At 44.3% G+C, this 19,894-nt stretch overlaps 2 protein-coding genes across 4 annotated transcripts in view; one reads left to right on the top strand and one right to left on the bottom strand.

Annotated features, from left to right (window-relative positions):
- Window positions 1-14: 14 nt before the first annotated feature.
- On the top strand, window positions 15-2,167 carry LOC310831238 (ERI1 exoribonuclease 2-like; the record flags this gene model as incomplete). The annotated part of the gene is made up of 1 exon (XM_083711704.1): window positions 15-2,167. One exon carries the CDS (start codon window positions 15-17, stop codon window positions 1,212-1,214), a length of 1,200 nt encoding a protein of 399 aa, XP_083567830.1. The 3' UTR covers window positions 1,215-2,167.
- The window catches only part of LOC310831176 (acyl-coenzyme A synthetase ACSM3, mitochondrial-like), a 21,758-nt gene continuing 3,467 nt past the window's right edge, over window positions 1,604-19,894 (bottom strand). For 2 of the 3 annotated variants that reach the window (XM_083711567.1, XM_083711566.1), the window contains exons 2-14: window positions 18,679-18,954; window positions 16,984-17,194; window positions 15,183-15,390; window positions 14,917-15,060; window positions 13,279-13,435; window positions 11,733-11,812; window positions 10,621-10,744; window positions 9,216-9,296; window positions 8,703-8,804; window positions 7,162-7,289; window positions 6,976-7,075; window positions 6,004-6,123; window positions 1,604-3,528 (exon numbers count right to left, since the gene is read on the bottom strand). In XM_083711567.1, the coding sequence (XP_083567693.1) occupies window positions 3,442-3,528; window positions 6,004-6,123; window positions 6,976-7,075; window positions 7,162-7,289; window positions 8,703-8,804; window positions 9,216-9,296; window positions 10,621-10,744; window positions 11,733-11,812; window positions 13,279-13,435; window positions 14,917-15,060; window positions 15,183-15,390; window positions 16,984-17,194; window positions 18,679-18,900 (1,764 nt within the window). In that variant the 5' untranslated portion in view covers window positions 18,901-18,954 and the 3' untranslated portion in view covers window positions 1,604-3,441. The remainder of the gene's footprint in view (window positions 3,529-6,003; window positions 6,124-6,975; window positions 7,076-7,161; window positions 7,290-8,702; window positions 8,805-9,215; window positions 9,297-10,620; window positions 10,745-11,732; window positions 11,813-13,278; window positions 13,436-14,916; window positions 15,061-15,182; window positions 15,391-16,983; window positions 17,195-18,678; window positions 18,955-19,894) is intronic. The other variant, XM_083711568.1, reaches the window with a different exon arrangement.

Here is a 19,894-nt window from a genome sequence, read left to right as displayed (position 1 = left end):
ATGATGGTGCAGGAATGTCATGTCTGGATGAGAGCAAAAATGCTGGAGTTACCACAGGAATTAAAAACAACAAGGAAAACCAACAGCAAGAGTTCACTCCTGTTCATCTGCATAGAAACGCCCATGTTCTGTCGAGAAATGCCCCAAAGACTGATGGATATAGTAGTGTCCAAAGCTGCTTGATTGAAAGGCTCGATTCCCCTCTTGGCTCTTTTCAGCCTTCGCATAACTCTTTGGGCATCCAGAGTGCGCTAAATAACAGGCACCCCATTTCTAATTCTTCAGTGCATAATCCAGGACTGGTTTTAGTCTCAACCACTCTTTCCTCCGTCAGTATTTCAGATATAGACATAAGTACCACTCCAGATTGTTTATCAGCGCTGGCCAATTGGGAGGATGTAGCTTTAATACCAGCATCGCAAGATGATGAAAGTTTGGGGTGTTTGCAGCAGGAGGATGACCCGAACCATAAGAGTTCATTAACCACTGAAGAGAAGATGGATCTGAATGAGTCGCACATGATGAACTTGGGATCTAAAAGTGTTGCGGATGCTACTCTGAATCTGGAACTCCCCAAGTCTGTTGTGTACCAAAGCCCCAGCACTACGATTTATAACATTAGCATAGCCCCAAATAAGTTCTCGGATACTTCTGCTTTTAAGCTTCCCACTGCAAAAGCAAGTGCTGCTTCCATTGATGTGCCAAATGGAACCCCTTTCAGGTTGTCATCTGAAGCTCACAAAAGGAAGCCTTCCAGTCCAAAATCAGTTCCTCCAGCAAAGAAACCACCCTTTATAGTTTATGAAGACAAAGGCGCAATGCCTAGTACCTCCCAGTTAGTCAGGAGGCTCGGTTCCTACCGCGTCCCTTCCGGCATCTTAAACTCCTCAGTCAACTTAAACCAGCCTTTAAAGGCTGCAGAGACTGGGAGAGTGACCCCTCCTTTGTGCAGATGCGGTCGAAGGGCCAGAAGGCTAAATGTTTCGAATGGTGGTCCGAATCATGGCAAAGCATTCTATAGCTGCCCAGTTGGAAAGCAGGCGGGGAATAGAAAGGGCTGCGGTTATTTCATATGGGAGCATACTCTTCAAAAGGAGAAGCTCACACTCCCAACCTCCAGTGCTCTGGGGCTGCCATGTCCTGGACGCAGTTTCAGTTCATCAGGAAATTCTGAAAAGAAGACCCTTGTTCTCCGACCCTCTATGCGAACCTAGCCAAGGACTACCTCCTTGACGTCCTCCTTCATGGAGAAAAATGTCTCACACCATCACAAATGAAAGAGGCTATTAGCTTTGTTTCCCCATCAGAATATTCTTCCAAATCATGCTGCAAATGGGCTGTCTATAAGCTTCTAAAGTGAGAAGTAAAAGGATGGGCATCCCTGAAAGGATTTTGACAGTATTGCTGAAGATAAACCAAATGACATCAGTAGTTGGTCTTGCCTTTTAAAGTTATCCTACTGTTTTTATATTCTAGGCTTATCACAGATTATGTCTCCATTACTAGATAACTGCAAACACATGCATGCTCCATGAGAATCGGTAGCATAGGCCTTTGAACACTTGCTTTTTAAAAGAAATAGTGCATAAAGAAGGTATCATGGTTTTAAGTTTTATATACATATTGATTTTTTATTAGTGAAGTACAATAAAAGTGTGGCCTGGAATTCTGGAGGTTAACTTCCTTCCAGTATAGCAGCTTAAATTGCACAGTAAAACTGAAGCACTTTTCTTATCTTGATGCTCTATTTCTGTCAAAACATGTTTTGTTTACTTTGGGGCATTACCACCATACCTGAGGCTGGTACGCAGCCTGTGGAAAAAGTCAGAAGTTTATATCAAAGACAGGAGCTAACATAAACCCATATCAATCAGAAAGTAAAGAGGTAGAAGTTCTACAACAAATTAAGCAAGCTCAGCACATTAAATGGAATGAAGTTGTTGCATAGCATGGCAGGAGATTTCCGTGACTTTCTTCTTGAATGCATGAGAAAACTGGCAATGATTTGAAAATGGTTGCCAATATCATGAAATACTGTGCCTATAGTGCTTTCAGTGTCCCAGGAGATAACCCATATTGGTCCGGGCTGGAATTTTTTAGCTAACCATTTTTTATGATCTGAATTAAGTGAAATAAAATATGAAATAAAAACAATTTTCTATTTTAACAGTTTGGATTTTGCCTGTTGATAGCTTTTTGATTTTGATAGCTCTTTAAGCACTGTAGGGAAGTTACATATGCAGAAATATTAATACTTAAAAGTCTGCCCAGTTGTTCTTAACTATAATCCTAGGAGCTTGCTTACACACGGATGGGGGAGAAGATATTTAAGCACAGATGTGGGCCTCCGGTTGTTGCAGAAACGAAAAATATTCCTGGTATGACACGCTTCAGGCCCCACTGACGTTCAGTGTGTATTGAATTCTCCCATTGAACTAAATGGGATTTAAAAGAACTTAATATTGGCTGGATTGTGTCCAGCTGAATTAAAAGCCTTTTCTCCTGCTCCAATGATGCCGGCATCATTCAGCATAGTACATCGTTGGTGGGAGCTTTGGTGGGGATGCTACTCTTGCATGGTGACCACGGGATCCCTTGTAGTTTATATCACCCTGATGCACAATAGAGACTGGACTTATTTAGGTTGCGGCCAGGTTGTGTCTCTAGAAGGGCTTTCTAGCAGGGGTGCCCAAAGAAGCTTGCTGCAAGTAACTATGTGGAATGTTGAAATGAGCATGTGTCAACAGTGCTGTGAAGGTCCTTATTTATAATCCCAGACAGTTCACTTGCTTTGAGACAACTATGGCCCCATTGCAACAACTTTTACTCCCCTGATTTTTTCGGTGGCCTGGGTGTGGATACTTCCATCATCCTGTGTGTTGGAAGCTGTTGGGTCAACAGGAGATCTGAACAGATCAAGACCCTTCCATTCTGTCTCTACAGGGGAGCGGGGAAAGGAACTGGCTAACATGCTTGATTACATGTCTAGCTTGTTCTTGTAGCTCCCTGCAGATTTGTGGTGATTTTTTAAGCTTCTGAGCTTTGGAATCAACTTTGTGTTGACATTTTCTCCAGAGTACACTGTGTTCTTTTCTGCATGCGACTCAGCGTCTGGAATGAGAGTTACGCTTTGCTTTGCTCAACCTTGCAAGATGCTTTTTGGATTTTATATAAATGGGTGGAGGGAGATGCTCAACCACTGATATTCCCCAAATGTCTGATGCTGCACTGCTTGTAATATACCTCAAACTCTCCAAGGGAGTGAGTATGTGAGGGTTGGGGGATTTTTTGCAGTGTGTGTGTGTGTGTGTGTGTGTGTGTGTGTGTGAGTGACAGCTGCAGCATTGGGATTTAAATACAGAGGCTGGCATGGCAAGATCTTGCAACATAAGGAACCAATATAAAACTCAGAACAGGCGCTGTGGAAGTAAACAGCTAAATCTAAGCTTTTCCCCACTCTGCCTTGCGCAATTCGTTTCTTCTGATTTTCCCACTGATTGTCTTTGGCAGATGTGGCACAAACTCCACCTGTTGGACAAGAGAAGGAATTACAGTGAGCCAAAGAGGGGGCAAAACATACAAAGGTTTTTTTTATATGGAGTCTGTTTGTGGAAAGCAAACAGTAGGGCTCTACTTACCCCTATTTCAGGGATGGAGGATCTTCCAGCCTGTGAGCTACACCACCTGTTGTGGATGCTGAGGAATGGTGAGAGGCACCAGCTGGGGAACCCCCAAGAGAGGACGGCTCAGAGCCAGGGGATTGGTGGTAGGTCGAGGATGAGGGGTCAGAGGGAGCAGACTGGGAGGAGGAGGTGTTGGCAGCTGAAGAGGCAACAGGGTTTAGTGAGAATGAAGAGGCTGTGGCAGAGAGCAGTGCAGACTCAGGGGCAGAAGCAGAGGCATGAAAGGAGAGGGACCAAGAGGCAGCAGTGAGGCAGGCCGCCGAAGAAGCCAGGTAGTCTCGCTTTTCAGCTGTGACCAGCTCCCCTCCCCCTTGGTCTCCCAGAACACGAAGAGGAATGAAGCGGGCACAGCAAAGGGTGGTAAGGTGAAGGAGCCTCAGGGTGCTGGGGAGAAGTCTTAAGAGAGCAGTGGGAAGGTGGGGACCTTCAGTTCTTGCAGCTGCTTCATTGGGCCAAGACCTGCCGGGAAGGGTTGCCATGATCATGAGGCCAGTGCTGTTTGCTTCTTTGAATGAAGAGTTAACTTTGTGAGTTATTGCTGACCTGCCCCGACTCCTGCCTTGACAATGCCCTACACCTGATGCCAGATGTGAGGCAGGTAAGGTAGGGGCTTAGCTGCTGGGCAGTGGCTGCAAAGCCCCCTCGCACAGTTTCTGAAGCACCCAAAAACCATCTGGTTTTCTGAAGCATTGTGCCAACCAGGATCAGGGTCCTTCACGTTTATTTATATTAAAAAATTGTATACCACAGTTTCCTTGAAAAATGCCGTAATGTCTTACAGCAATTATGATACAGTGGTGCCCCGCAAGACGAACGCCTCGCAAGACGGAAAACCCGCTAGATGAAAGGGTTTTCCGTTTTGGAGGCACTTCGCTAAACGAATTTCTCTATGGGGTTGCTTCGCAAGACGAAAAAATATTGCGAGTTCCCGCGGGGTTTTTTCGCCCCCCCTTTCCTAAGCCGCTTATCAGCTGTTCCGCTGATAAGCCGTTTAACAGCTGATCGCTAAAAGCCGCTAGACCGCTAATAGTGCTAATCCGCTAAGCTGACAATGGGCTTGCTTCGCAAGACGAAAAAACCGCTAGACGAAGAGAATCGCGGAACGGATTCTTTTCGTTTTGCGAGGCACCACTGTACAATTAAAGCAGGACATTATAACACAATTAAAAACCGCACAAACATTAAAGCAGTTCACCAGCTGATATGAGGGCAATGCTGTTGAGTTCAGGTGTGCAGGATAACTCCCTGCAAAGCATCTTCTCATTCCTCTCTCAGGGTGCACACACACCAAATATTTAAAGCAAACTACCACTGCACCTGGACGCGGGTGGCGCTGTGGGTAAAACCTCAGCCCCTAGGACTTGCCGATCATATGGTCGGCGGTTCAAATCCCAGTGGCGGGGTGAGCTCCCGTCATTCGGTCCCAGCTCCTGCCCACCTAGCAGTTCGAAAGCACTCTTAAGTGCAAGTAGATAAATAGGTACCGCTTTATAGCGGGAAGGTAAACGGCGTTTCCGTGTGCTGCGCTGGTGCTGGCTCGCCAGAGCAGCTTCATCACGCTGGCCACGTGACCCGGAAGTGTCTCTGGACAGCGCTGGCCCCCGGCCTCTTAAGTGAGATGGCCACACAACCCTAGAGTCGGACACGACTGGCCCGTACGGGCAGGGGTACCTTTACCTTTACCTTTACCACTGCACCTGAGTCCAGGGAACTGTAGTTTGTTAAGGGTGCTGGTAGCTTTGTAAGGGGTGAACTGTGGTACCTAGGATTCATTGAAGGAACCTGCATGCTTTAAATGTATGCTGTGTACACAGCTTCAGAGATTGACTGGCATTTTTCCAAAGGTTTGACAGAGCCTTGCCCCAAGGGACTCACAGTCTGCTAAGGCACAAGGGAAATACTAGAGGAGAGGGAGGGCAATGAAGACAGGAGTAAATAAGAGATGGATGTGTTTTTCAGTTTCAGGCACTTCAGTTTAGATATAGAAAGGTATTTGATGAAGGGTTCGTTCCATTCTGTGGACAAGATGAGTTTTGAGGATTGATTTGAAGGAAAGGGGAGGTGGACTTACAGAAGCATTCTGGGTAGAAGTTGCAGGCATAAGGAGAAACCAAGGGTGGGGTTATTTTAGAGAAAAGGACACATCCACAAAGCTCAGGGTGGTAGAGCTGAATGAGCCCAAAGGAAGGATATAAAAGCTGGCAGGTGCAGGGACATAGCCATGGAGAGTATTGAAGGCAAGGACATGAAGCCTGTGCAGGAACTGGGCAGAGTTCGGAAGCCAGTGCAGGGATCTAAAGGAAGCTAGATCATGGCTTACCTTTCTAGGATACTTGTAAGGGGCAGTGACCTTTTTGACGTGATCCTGTAGCTCCTTAATCAGTGCTTCTGGGTCGCTGGAAACGTAGTCGGGTGCCAAAACCACAAAGGCTTTCACAACCTTAACACATAAATATGTTTGATAAAAGATCATGAAGACTTAGCAAAATATTCTTTGGGCAGATTATAACAATGGATCATTTCCAACGGTCCACGACCAACCCAAAGAATGGTACACTCTGTGTGTGTGTGTGTGTATTGTGTCCTTTGGCTGCACCACCTTTTTTTAACAGGCAGCCGAAGAGATGGACTGTACAGCCACAAATCTCTTAAGCCATTTTACTGTGCCAACTTAAAGCTAAGCATGCCAATTTAAGTGGCTCGGGGGATTGCTGCTTGTACATCCCAGCATAAGGTGTTCAAATCAGCATGGACCATTGTGTTCTGGAACATGAATTCCTTGTGGAGTTCATAGGCTTTCAAATTCAAAAAAGAACATGTAAACACCAGCAGGATTTCGACTTTTCAGAGACGTCTTTTTGCTTACAACAAATATGAACTATAAAAAATCTAATTTCAATTATATGACAGTTTAAAAACTGGGGTTTCTTGGCAGTGGCATCCGCCCTTTGGAATGCCCTTCCATAAGATGTCAAGGAAATAAACAACTATCTGACTTTTAGAAGACATCAGAAGGCAGTTTTTAGTGTCTGATGTTTTGTAATGTTTTTATATGTGTTGTAAGCTGCTCAGAGTGGCTGGGGCAACCCAGCTAAATGTAATAAGTAATAAAATTATTATTATTATTAATATAGTATAATATAATAGTAATAGTAATAAAGTTGTTGTTTTGTTGTTGTTGTTGTTGAAGGTGCTTCATGCATTCTGACCTTCACCCATTCAAAACAGCCAGCAAACTGTTTCCTCTGTTTTAAAAACATTCCATACTGTAATACAACTCGACTCTTTTTACCTCCCCTCTGATGGAATCTGGGCTGCTAACAACAGCGGATTCTACGACTGCCGGGTGTTCTATCAATGCACTTTCCACTTCGAATGGTCCAATGCGGTATCTTGGAAACAAAAGAGAAGGCTTTGAAGGGACCTACTGATACTTGGTCTGCAGAAAATGCTTAGCACCACATAGAAGGTGCGTTACCCAGCAGAATTGATGACGTCGTCGGCTCTTCCTACGAACCAGAAGTAGCCATCTTCATCTTGCATTCCTCTGTCCCCGGTGATGTAGAAGTCCCCGCGTACAGTTGAATTCGTTCTTTCTGGATCATCCTGGGAGAGGTGAATAGGTACTTATAAAAAGCACAAGCATGCTCATGCTTGCAAATTTAGGCATAGCTGAATGTGTGCATATATAAGTGTATATGTGTGTATGTTTCTGTATACTGTATCTCCGCCAGGAGGTTGTGGACTCTCCTTTGGGGGTTCTTAAGCAAAGGTTGGGTGGCCATCTGCCATGGATGCTTTAGCTGAGATTCCTGCATCGCAGGGGGCTAGACTCAATGGTTCCTCAGGGTCCTTCCAACTCTATGATTATATTATATCTATATCACCACTACAGTCATACCTTGGTTTTCAAGCAGCTTAGTTCTTATGTTTTGGCTCCTGAACGCCACAAACCCGGATGTTAGTGTTCCAGTTTGCAAACTATTTTTGGAAGCCGAATGTCCGACAGAACTTCCGCGGCTTCCGATTGGAGGCAGGAGCTTCCTGCAGCCAATCAGAAGCCACACTTTTGTTTCCAAACGTTTTGGAAGTCGAACGGACTTCCGCTCGACTTCCAAGGTACGGCTGTATTATTTTTATTCATTTCCTCCTGCTGTATCAATGCTATTTGCCACACCCTTCTACCCTATCATGCCATAAGACTTGAGTTAATAATACTGAGATAACGCAAGTGCCATATATAAAGCTGGTGAATTATACCATTTGTGGGAGCAGGTAAGTATTCAGCCCTTGGGTTAACGGTGAACATTTTAAGAACACCAGAAGAAAAGGCATGTTATGCTTGCACATTGCACTAAATCCAGAGTTAAACACAGGGGTAACCAAGCTTTCTGGACCAACAGGGTAGATATTGAAGAAAGTACCATGGCTGCCATGGGGCAAGGCATAACACAAAATTAAGAGCGGTAATTACTGCTCCTTTCCACCCCAAGCTGTTTCATGCTTACAGTGGGAAGGTATGTATCCAATGCTAGGCCTACTCAGAGTAAGCACGTTGAAAATAATAGAATTGACTAACTTAGGATCATTCATTTCAGTTGGTCAGCCCTCAGTGCAACGTACAGCCCTATAATTCTGGCTGGTCAGTGTCTGTACATGGAATTTGTGCGGTGGGGGAGCACCATTTAACCTTTGCTTTGCCCAGTAAGGTTTTCCTGGGCATGCCTTTGCTCAAACTTTCAGTGTTGTGTTTCTTTCTGCTCGGTCAATGGTCCTACAAGACAAGACGCCTGGTCTTCCTTGCTCTCCAACTCTCATTCTGAGCCCCTCAAATGGCTACTAAGCCACTTCAGCCGCTGCAATACCTTCCAAGTTTCTGCCACTTGTCCAGCTTTACATCTGTAGCTGGAAGGGCAAGATGCTACTCTGATTCCTGGAGATCCGAAAACTAGATCCAATTCCGAGTAAATAACTTAACGGCTTCTAGTTCTTACTTAGCCGTGCAGTTTGCATCCCTACCGTGTATTGAGTGAAAAGACAAAATGGCCGCGTTGGTTTTATTCGGATAGCAATATCTCCTTCTTTCCCAGGAGGCAATATATTGCAGTTTTCATCTATTATCTAAAAGCAAAGAGAAAATATTCAAAAGTCATAGGATCCATTACAAAGTTGGACTCGGGGGTGGGAATCAGGTGGAACAGTGAAGGGCAATATCTCACTGCTGTTTCACATCCAGAAGGTTTCAGGTTCAATCCCTGGCATCTTGGAGTTGGGGTTGGTGAAAGATGATGTCTGAAACCCTGGAGAGCTGCTGCCAATGTAGACGATGCTAAACCAGATGGACCAATGGTAACTTGAAACGAGGCACCCCAGTATGGTCCACTTTAGGCTGCCTTGTGCCTTGCACATGAATCCCAACCCCACCAGTTAAAGACCAGCTGCTTAAGCTAGGGGTAGCCAACTTTGTGACCTCCAGCCCTTAGCTCCCCCCCAAAAAAAAAACTAAACTAAAACCAGCACTGCATACTGTACCTGAGTGTCATAGGCTGGGGAAGGCTTCCCCATAGAGCCCGGCTTAATTTTCATCCCCTTGAAAGTTCCACAAACCAGCACCTGTTTCAAGTAGTGAAAAGCAAAGCGTGGCTAATGAGATTTCGGTGGGTGAAGGTGCCAACTTGAATAAAATATTGGGGAAGCCTAAGTAGGCCCTGCCCTGCATAACTGATCACTAGAAGCGGCACACGCATGCCATTTGAATGGCAATGTCCATCTGCTTTGTGGGGGGTGGCCTCAAATATTTTATTGGGAGGCTGAAGAGGCCTTGGCCCCTAGGAGGTGGCTCCTATGGGCACAGGAATGCTAGGTGACATGTTGTCAGTGAGAAGGTAGAAAAAGTTGGCCTTCTAAAAGCACTGGAGAAGTTGCATGGTGTCACGGTCGTGTGTCTACTTAGCAAGTAATTCTCAGGTTCAGTTCCTGACATCCTCACTTAGGGCTAGGAGAGACCCTTGCCTGGGAGAGATCTTGGATGGCTGCTGCCAGTCAGTGCAGACAGTACTGAGCTATATCAGCCTCAGTGCTCTGACTCTGCATAAGGCAGCATCTTAGGTTCATGTAACTAATCTGGTTGCATGCTGTCAAGACAATTAATTGGTTAGTCTCACTAATTAAATCAATGTTTAAATGTTGCAGCCCTGTTAACAGGTACATTAAGCCTTTGTATTTTATACTGTTGTGAGTTTATGGGTGCTAGACACCCTAAATTCCTGGGTCCAGTAGGTGTTAGAATTTAATCAAGGCAAGTGTTCAAATATAAGCCAGATTACTTTCCTGACCAGGAAATTGCCTGGGGCGATGGGCCATTAGGAAGGCAACGAGCCAGACAGCAAGTGGATGGGGCCCCTCCCTCAGAGTTAATTAGAAGAACAAAAACCAGGGTTTGGAGTTGGCTGGAATGTGACCTGGAAAATAGATGTTACAGCCTGCCTGGTAAAGTTAGGAGAGCGGGAGAGAGCATCAGAGTCATGGCTGATGTCTGTCTGGATCCAGAACTGCAGCTATGGGAGAAGCAAGACCCTCGTGGATTATTAATGTGAACCCCTCCATCGTAGGCTCAGGTTGTATATATGTGTAAATAAACCATTTATGATAAAGACACCGCAGTCTCCACTGTGCCTCATTCTGTGAACTGCCCTGAGATCTTATGATGAAGAGTGGTATATAAATGTAATATATAAACAAACAAATAGATTCCCAAAAGGAAACAAACCCAGGGTGAAGTGCCTGAAACCCCCTGAAATTTTGCACCACTCGGGGGTGGCATGCAAGTTACTACTTTTTGCTTTTTATGTAGCAGAATATGGACATCCATTGCAGCTTCATGAACCTTCTGAAAGCAGAAAGAACACCCTGCACTTTAAAAACTGCCTAGCATTACCGTCTCTGTCTGCCCGTAGCCTTCATAGATATCCAGTCCTGTTTTTGTTTTCCATTGCTCCATGATTTCTGGGTTCATGGGCTCCCCTGCGCTCACGCAATGCTTCAGGCTGTGGAATTTATAACTTTGGATAAATGGGGGAAGGGGAGAGAGAGAAACATTTAGATTTCAAAAGGGTTCATAATCAAGAGGTTATACAATTAACCATGGTTTGGAGAACATGGATAGACAGAAGTGTTTCTTCTAATAAAGCTAAATGGTTGGAGATTCAGAAAACATTTATTTACACAGCTAAGCTATGAAAATATAAATGGTTTATGGGGGAAGCTTTCTAGGTTGTGTGATGTGTTCACCTCTGCCCACCTGCCAGATTTGGTCCATGGAGATTTAGAAGCAATAAGGTTTCCTGTTCCAATTTTCCACCTCATAGTATAAGATCTCCCACTTTATCTTTGCTCCTACATCCAGAGCTAGAACTGGAAGTCTGCATACCTGTGTAGAGCTGCTTGTTAACAGCAGTCTGGGCAGCTATAGATTCCTGCCAGTCATTCATCCTAGACTTGCCATTGATCGATTGCTTTTATATCCCACCGTCTTCCCCAAGGAGCTCAAAAGGGGCGTACATTGTTCTCCTCCTCATTTAACCCCTCCCCAAACAACCCTGTGAGGTAGGCTAACCTGAGATGCAGTGACTGGCCCGGTGAGCTGCATGACTAAGTGAAGATTTGGTCTCGCTGGTCCTACTCCAACACTCTAACCCAGCCTTTCTCAGCCCTGGGTCCCCAGATGATGTTGGATTACAACTCCCATCATCCCTAGCTAGCAGGAACAGTGGTCAGGGATGATGGGAGTTGTAGTCCAACAACATCTAGGGATGCTGGGTTGAGAAAGGCTGCTCTAACACCACACTGGCTTTCACTGGCTGCTCCACACCAGGGAAGACAATAAGTGTTTTCCTGCTTAGGCTGGGATTTTGTCTCAGCAAATGCAATGATAAGTGGTGCCAGTATTAAAGCACATTAACATTACAAGTAGTAAATAACAACAACACCTATATAAACATAAAGGGCTGCCTTCAGATGTCTTCTAAAAGTTGTACAGTACTTCTTTACCTGCTTAAACTGTGATGGATTAGCATCCCATAAGCAGTTGGAGCAGAACAGAATGTTGTTATAGGAAACCTGGACAAAGCCTAGATGATTATAAAAAACAATGGATCAAAATCTAGTTTAATGCTGTGTACAGATCATAATATATAGCTTTTTGCAGCTATCAGTAGGCAGTTTTTGACAAAGATGTGGCATACAGACATATTTGCTAATCCGTTCTCCAGCTGATTGATTTAAGTACTTATTGGATATGTATCCTGCTTTTCAACTAGTCCTCAAAGCAGCTTAACATTTATAAACACAACAGATGCCTCAAGAACCACATGTTCAAAAACAGGAACAGGAGATGTTCTTTCCCCTGAAGGCAGTTGCTATAAATTAGCTCTCTGGGGGTTGGAGAGGGGAAGCCCTCCTCTCTTCATCCTTGTAATTTAGCCTCCAAAAACAGCTGTTAGCTTGTAAAAGCTTTCTTTGCCTGCCTTTTTACTCATAAGATGGTTGAGGATGAATGGGGGACCCCTTTCTACTTTTACCAGCCTCTCATGAGTAAAAAGCTGGTGTGTTTAAAATAAAATAAAATAAGAAAATGGGTGCCAGGAACCTCATCTAAATGTTGGCAAGGCTGCAGGTCCATAGGCTCGTACCTCCACATGTGGTGGGAATGCCCCAGAGTTCAATCCTTTTGGATAACTGCAGGAAATCTCCAAAATAACCAAACAGGTCATAGAAGCAACTCCAGAACTCCAGATCCATTAAATATATTCCGTGACAATAACGCACATGCAAGGGACAAGAAATCCGTCACTTAATCATAGCATACTAGGGAAATGCTGAAGTTGCCTTTTGGGGCGCCTCAGGGTCAATTTTTTTATTATAGCCCAAATCTCAGTTGAACGGGTGTATGTATATATCTCAATTTTGACTCATGAGCTATTGCTGCAATCTGCTCTGACTGTATACTTTATCTTCATGAATGTTGTTTTTATTGTGTTACGTGAGCTGGTCTTTGACTGTAATAAAAGAATAAACAAATAAACAAATGTCACTTAATCTCAGCAGCTAGAAGTATATTAATGCTTTTCAAGGTAAGTTTTTAGGTAACAAGTGACTTATAAAGTCTAAGTTGCAAGAACAAATGATCCCTATATTCTGAACGAAATGCTTGTTTAACCTGGAGGTAGGCTGTATGAATTGTGTATTGCTTTGTAACGATTTGTTGGGTCTCTGAACTGTAATAAAGGTTGATTTATAAAGTCTAAGAAAATAATAAAGGGATCGTTTGTGCACAATGTGGTCTGGCATGAGGTCTGAATTTAGGTAGCTGTTGGTCAACACTGTTGAAAGCAGATTAAGAAGATGAACTTGCAGAAGTGAGCTGGGCTGAGAGCGAGGTAAATGCTGCAGCCATCACAGGACGGCTTCACTGTGAGATAAATTCTATGCGTCTACTCAGCCAACATCCCACACAACCAGTTCAGTTGTATGAATCCAAACAAGGTTGAAAGGAAAGTCCAGTCCTTGAGTAACTAGTATAATACTTGTCCCTTACTTCGAGTACAGGGGTTGGCTCGAACCGTGGCATGCCGTGAATGAACACACATGCCCCTTGAATCCAGGGTGCGAAAACACTGCTCCAAGCCGATTTTGCCCAGCCTGTGTCAGACGTATTCCAAATTATGTCCGAGGGGGTCAAATCTAGCCAATACCTATGTAACAGAAAGAAGAAGTGCAAAATGTTAGGAATTTAACATCACACTGCTAGAAATGTTCCATCAGCGCAAGCATTTCTGGTTGTTTGCCTTCTCCTCCCTCTTCCCCCGTGTTGTTGTGGGGTTCTCCTCCCCCCACAAAAAATCCTGTGCAGAAGGACAGGGGAGAAGGGAGAAGCCCCATTGTGCTAGCTGAAATCATTATGTGGGCTTCATAACTAGTGGGATCAGTTAGTTGACCCCAGCAAAGGAGGCAGATTGCTGTCATACCTACACAGCCTGTAACTGCAAGCAACAGCATTGTGAAGATCTGTTCTTGAACTATCTTAAGACAACTTGTTCATTTGGCATTCATCTTGATTTACTTTCACAAAGTGGTTAGACTAGATGTAGTCTTCATGGAGCATTTGTTCTGATTTGATTACGGGGTGGTTACATGACTGTAAGCATTCATCCTGATTTGCTTGTGGGGTGTTTCCATGTCTTCCTGTTAATCATTCATTTATCCCACACTTTCAGTGCATATCCTGTCACTTTCCGAAGTCCAGGTTTAAAGTGGTTTTGTTGTGGTAGGCCATCAGAACCCTTGAGTCCATTTTGAAGGCACAAACCTGAAGGCCAGTATGTATGTATGTATGTATGTATGTATGTATGTATGTATGTCATAACACAAGCATAGGCAAACTTGGCCCTCCAGATGTTTTGGGACTACAACTTCCATCATCCCTAGCTAACAGGACCAGTGGTCAGGGATGATGGGAGTTGTAGTCCCAAAACATCTGGAGGGCCGAGTTTGCCTATGCCTATCATAACATACATACTCCTTTATATTATTTTTTACAAACAACTCAAAGCGGTTTACAAAAGGTATGTGCTTGTATCCTCCTGCAAAAATGACCAGAATAATTCCTTATCTGGGTGCTCTCATGAAACCCAGTGTGTATCAGTTGGCAAGAAACTGCAAAAAGTTTTGTTGATGATGATGTTGTTGTTGTTTAGTCATTTAGTTGTGTCCGACTCTTCGTGACCCCATGGACCAGAGCACGCCAGGCACTCCTGTCTTCCACTGCCTCCCGCAGTTTGGTCAAACTCATGCTGGTAGCTTCGAGAACACTGTCCAACCATCTCATCCTCTGTCGTCCCCTTCTCCTTGTGCCCTCAATCTTTCCCAACATCAGGGTCTTTTCCAGGGAGTCTTCTCTTCTCATGAGGTGGCCAAAGTATTGGAGCCTCAGCTTCACAATCTGTCCTTCCAGTGAGCACTCAGGGCTGATTTCCTTCAGAATGGATAGGTTTGATCTTCTTGCAGTCCATGGGACTCTCAAGAGTCTCCTCCAGCACCATAATTCAAAAGCATCAATTCTTCAGCGATCAGTAAATGACCAGAATAATTCCTTATCTGGGTGCTCTCATGAAACCGAGTGTGGATCAGTTGGCAAGAAACTGCAAAAAGTACGCACACACAAACCCTTTCATACCTTCCATTTACACCAAGGCCAATGCCATGACTTGCATGAGAATGTTCAGTCATTTTGGGAGTCCCCGTTGTCCCGCTAGTGAAATAGATAGCCATTGGGTCACAGCTCTTTGTGACTGCACAGTCATGCTCGGCAGGTGCAAGTCTGTAAGACACAGAATAAATTGAAGCCCATGTGATCAAAAGAACCACAGCCTTCAAGCACACGACTCTTGCCAAATGTGTCCCGCAGAGAGATTATGTATAGAGACAAGTCTGTATACTTACTTCAATAAGTCGCTGAAGTTTAGCCAGTCCTCCCTGTGGTTCCTTGACACAATGAGCTTGAATTCTAGAGATGGGCATTTGGCAGCTATGGTATCTACTGCTGGGGCCAGAACCTGGTCAGTAATGATACATCTGGCCTTTGAAGTCTGGACTCGGTGGAGAATGTCTTTCGCTGTCAGCTGTGTTGTCCCAGGAATAAGAACGGTTCCTAATGAGGGATCAGATGATGAAGATTAAAAATGATGTCACATGTTTCCAACTTAAGAGTGATGAAGAAGTGGTTAGAGCAGGGGGAGGCAGCCTAAGGCCTGTGGGCTGGATGCGGCCCAATCGCGTTCTCAATCCGGCTTGCGGATGGTCTGGGAATCAGCGTGTTTTTACATGAGTAGAATGTGTCCTTTTATTTAAAATGCATCTCTGGTTTATTTGTGGGGCATAAGAATTCGTTCATTTTTTATTTTTCAAAATATAGTCCGGCCCATCACATGGTCCGAGGGACAGTGGACTGGCCCACGGCTGAAAAAGGTTGCTGACCCCTGGGTTAGAACATCTGCCGTACATGTAAATGGTCTCTGGTTCAATCCCTCGCATCTCACACACAAAAAGTTAGAAAAGTCCCTTGCTTGAAACCCAATATTCCAAATCAGCTTCCTTCATTGCAATGGGAGCACTGAAGGCTTTGAATTTCAAACTGCATGGGGGGGGGGGAATGAGTCATACCGCAGGGGAGGGGGAGTTAAGGATCCAACTCACTGACTGGATCCAATCCCTGACCCCTGCGCTATGGTTAATATTTGGCATCCAGCTGCAAAACACAGCTGTGTGAGGTGCAAACTGAGGCTCTATTAAGGGTGTGTGCAGACATAAATGGGAACAGGACAGAAACTAGGACCCCATCTGCATTATCCATTTAAAGCAGTATCATCCCACTTTTACAGTCATGGCTTCCCCCCAAAAAAATCCTACGAATTCTCAGGCTGCTGGGTATTGTTCCCTTCAGAGTTACAATTCTCAAAGTGTTTTAACAGGCAATCCCTTTTCCTAGGGAACTCTGGGAATTGCAGCTCTGTGAGGGGAGCTCGTCCTACACTCGAGTAGGACCCTGGTAGAGACACATGCCCGACTGGGATGTTGCCTCCCTCCCGGTCAATCATTCAGGAGCTTCAAAAGCTTTCTTCTGCCCGAACATCACAGCGACTGATGCCAACAAACATTGGCACACTTAGGGATCCGCAGAGTCTTCGCAGCTTGCGTAACAGACCTCAGCAACTCAGCATTTTGACTAATCTACCTTATTTACATATAAACACACATGGAGCACTGCAACATGGCTCCCTCTCTCTCTAGCATCAGACAGCAAAGAGAATGAACAAAGGACAATAGTCCCACTTCACGGAACACAGTAACACAAATATCCTGTCTCCGTCACTTCCCACTTTGTGGAATCAAAACATACCACATCATGTGATAGACAAAAATCCCATGACTGCAGTCATGGAGCAGGAATTCTAACAGTAGGGGCCTCCTAACAATCTCAGCAACTTTGACAAACGTCAGTTCCCAGAATTCTTTGGGGGAAGCCATAACCGATTAAAGTGGTCTGATATTGCTTTAAATGTATAGTGTAGGCGGGGGCTAGAAGAGAAGCAGAGGGTGGGGAAAACATCTGTATAAATAAAGAACATTATCCATGAAAGGATGGCTCAAGTGTTTAGGCAGAGGTCAGTCCCTGAACTAGAAAAATGGGAAGGGATTGATCCTGCTTCCTCCACCAACCAGCACTTCTCCGCATGCTGCTAACCTGTTCGCATGCAAGCCACATTCAAGAGCCACCATTCAGGAATCCGTGGCAGGATCACAATGACTCTGTCTCCCCTCTGCAGGCCACACTGCTCAGAGAGCACTCTAGCTGCTTTTTTGGAAATGTAGGACAGCTCCACAAAGCTCCACTTCACTTGGTCTTCTTGGTCATTAACCCACCAGAGAGCTGGGTTTGTCGGTCGATTTCCTTCCTGTTGGAATGACAGAGTCAGCTGGCTGTAAACAACCACACTCAGTTGGCAGAACGCTTCTTATGGCCAATTATGAAGTACTGGTTATAGCTATAGGCCTGTCAATTTTGGTTTCTCATGTTTCAGTTTTAGACTTAGTTATCTACACATCAGTTTGCAATTCAGTTTTTACTTTTTTTGAGAAAAATCAGTTATTGTGAAAATTCCTCAGCAAAATTTCTCTTACTAGCCACGTTTTTGGATGCAATTTTGCCCAATATGTACAATTTTATAAAGCAATCTTCCCTAATACAATACATTTTTGTTTGTTGTGCCCACTAATATAAGCATTCATATTCACAAATTACCCTAGTATTTTGATTTTTCTAAACATTACTTGGGCTAGAGAATGGCACTGAAAAACTCACAAAAGTTTGAATTTCAAAGTGTTTTGGAAACAAGCAAATGAAAGATAAGTTATGGGAAGGTTTGATTTGTTTTTTTAAATTGTTTGTATTTTTCTGTTTTTTTCTTTTTTTCTTTTTTCTTTTTTCCCTTTGTAACCTTTAAAATTTGAATAAATATTATTTTTTTTAAAAAAATGAATTTCAAAGTGTTTCGTCCCATATGTTGTTTTGAAAAGTGCAGTTTAGGATCTATTTGAATGTGAATTGAGCTGAATTTCTGCCCTGTCCGTACTTAAAGTAATTAATTGGTTAATCTGACATTTCCTGCTTTGCTTTGTCTTTGTCGATGTCTCTACTAGTGGGACCAGCACCAGAATATTGTAATGCTCCTGTTAGAAAGTGCCAGCCAGCTATACCCTTTTCCAGTATACTCCATTCCATTGCCCTCCCCACTGGTTTTCTAGGTCCGCTCAACCTGCATTCTGAACCCACAGAGCATGCTCAGTCCTTATTGGTCTGTTCTGTCCCCCCTTAGGAGCCCCCCCCAATATTTCGTACTTCTACAAGCTTTGTATCCTTCAGGCCTGCTGATACCTCTTTGAGGGCGTATGGTGCAGTTTTGGGTACTAAAATGTAAGTGGCTATCTTGTGGCCCTCCAGATGATGTTGGACTACAATTCCCATCTTCCCTGAACATTGGGAATGCTGGCAGTTGAAGTCAAACAACACTGGAGCAAAGGATCTATTGAAATATAGGATCATAGCTGTCAACGTTTCCCCTTTTTAAAGGGAAATTCCCTTATTCTGAATAGGATTCCTCGCAAGAAAAGGAAAAAGTTGACAGCTATGTATAGGATGGAATTTAAAACACCCACCACACACTGGCTAGGTTACTGTGTAATGCCAAGCCACAGTAAACAAGGTTTATGAACCAACAACAAACCATGGCTAACAAGCAATGGTTAATTTGTGTTTAATAAACCATGGCCAAACTGCTAAGGTATATAAACCATGGCTTAGTGTTATGTGCAAACCAGACTGCTGTGTTGATGAGCCACATTTGAAAGACTTGACATGAAAAGTGACAAAAAATGTTACCTTTTCCGCCTCAGCCCAGTTATCTACCACATCTTTTGCAAAGTTGAAGTATTCTGGCACCTCTGGCTTATATTGTGCTTGTATGGATTCGTAGCCTGAAAAGTTCTGAGCAGCCAGGGCCAGCTGCCATTTGCTGAAGCTTCTGGAAGAAGACAGGCGAAGAGGCCAGAGAGCTCGAAAGGCCAAGGCCTTCGATAATATCATCGAGGTGATGCACGCCATAGTGAGGCTTTCTACAGTGTATTACATTCAGTGCATTTTTCATGAGCTGCCTACCTGAAATACAAAGGGAAACCATTGTACAACAGAAGATACTGATTTCTTCAGCTCACTGAGAATTTCAACATTCTTTTTCTTTATTATTTTATGCAAGAGCATTTCTAAACCACACACACATACACACACACACAAATATATAATCTCTAAGTATATACAAATAAATGAACCCTAAACACCACACATAGGGACGTGGGTGGCGCTGTGGGTTAAACCACAGAACCTAGGACTTGCCGATCAGAAGGTCGGCAGTTCGAATCCCCCCGACGGAGTGAGCTCCCGTTGCTCGGTCCCTGCTCCTGCAACCTAGCAGTTCAAAAGCACGTCAAAGTGCAAGTAAATAAATAGGTACCACTCTGGCAGGAAGGTAAACAGCGTTTCTGTGTGCTGCTCTGGTTCGCCAGAAGCAGCTTAGTCATGCTGGCCACATGAACCGGAAGCTGTACGCCGGCTCCCTTGGCCAATGAAGCGAGATGAGCGCCGCAACCCCAGAGTCGGCCACAACTGGACCTAATGGTCAGGGGTCCCTTTACCTTTACCTTTAAACACCAAAAAACAGTATACAGTCATACCTCTTGTTATGTTTGCTTCAGGTTAAATCTTTTCAGGTTGTGTCCCGCAGCAACCCGGAAGTACCGGAAAGGGTTACTTCCGGGTTTTGCTGCTCACGCATGCACAGACGCTCAAAATGATGTCACGCGCATGCACAGAAGCAGTGAATCGCAACTCATACACGCACAAATGTGGGTTGTGTTTTGCTCATGTTGTGAACGGGGCTCTGGAACGGATCCCGTTCGCAACCAGAGGTACCACTGTAATAAAAACAGGAATGAAGTAATAACAGGGTGCGGTCTTATAGGTCAAGAAAATTCTGGAGAGAAAGCGTGTCTCTACGAGATGTCAGAAGCAATCAATGGATGATATTTCACACTTTGTTTGT

Source organism: Podarcis gaigeae (assembly GCF_964106915.1).
Source record: "Podarcis gaigeae genome assembly, chromosome: 14".
In the NCBI taxonomy this organism is placed as follows: Eukaryota; Metazoa; Chordata; class Lepidosauria; order Squamata; family Lacertidae; genus Podarcis; species Podarcis gaigeae.
Note: the sequence above shows the minus strand (reverse complement) of the source record. Positions and strands in the feature narration are given on the sequence as shown.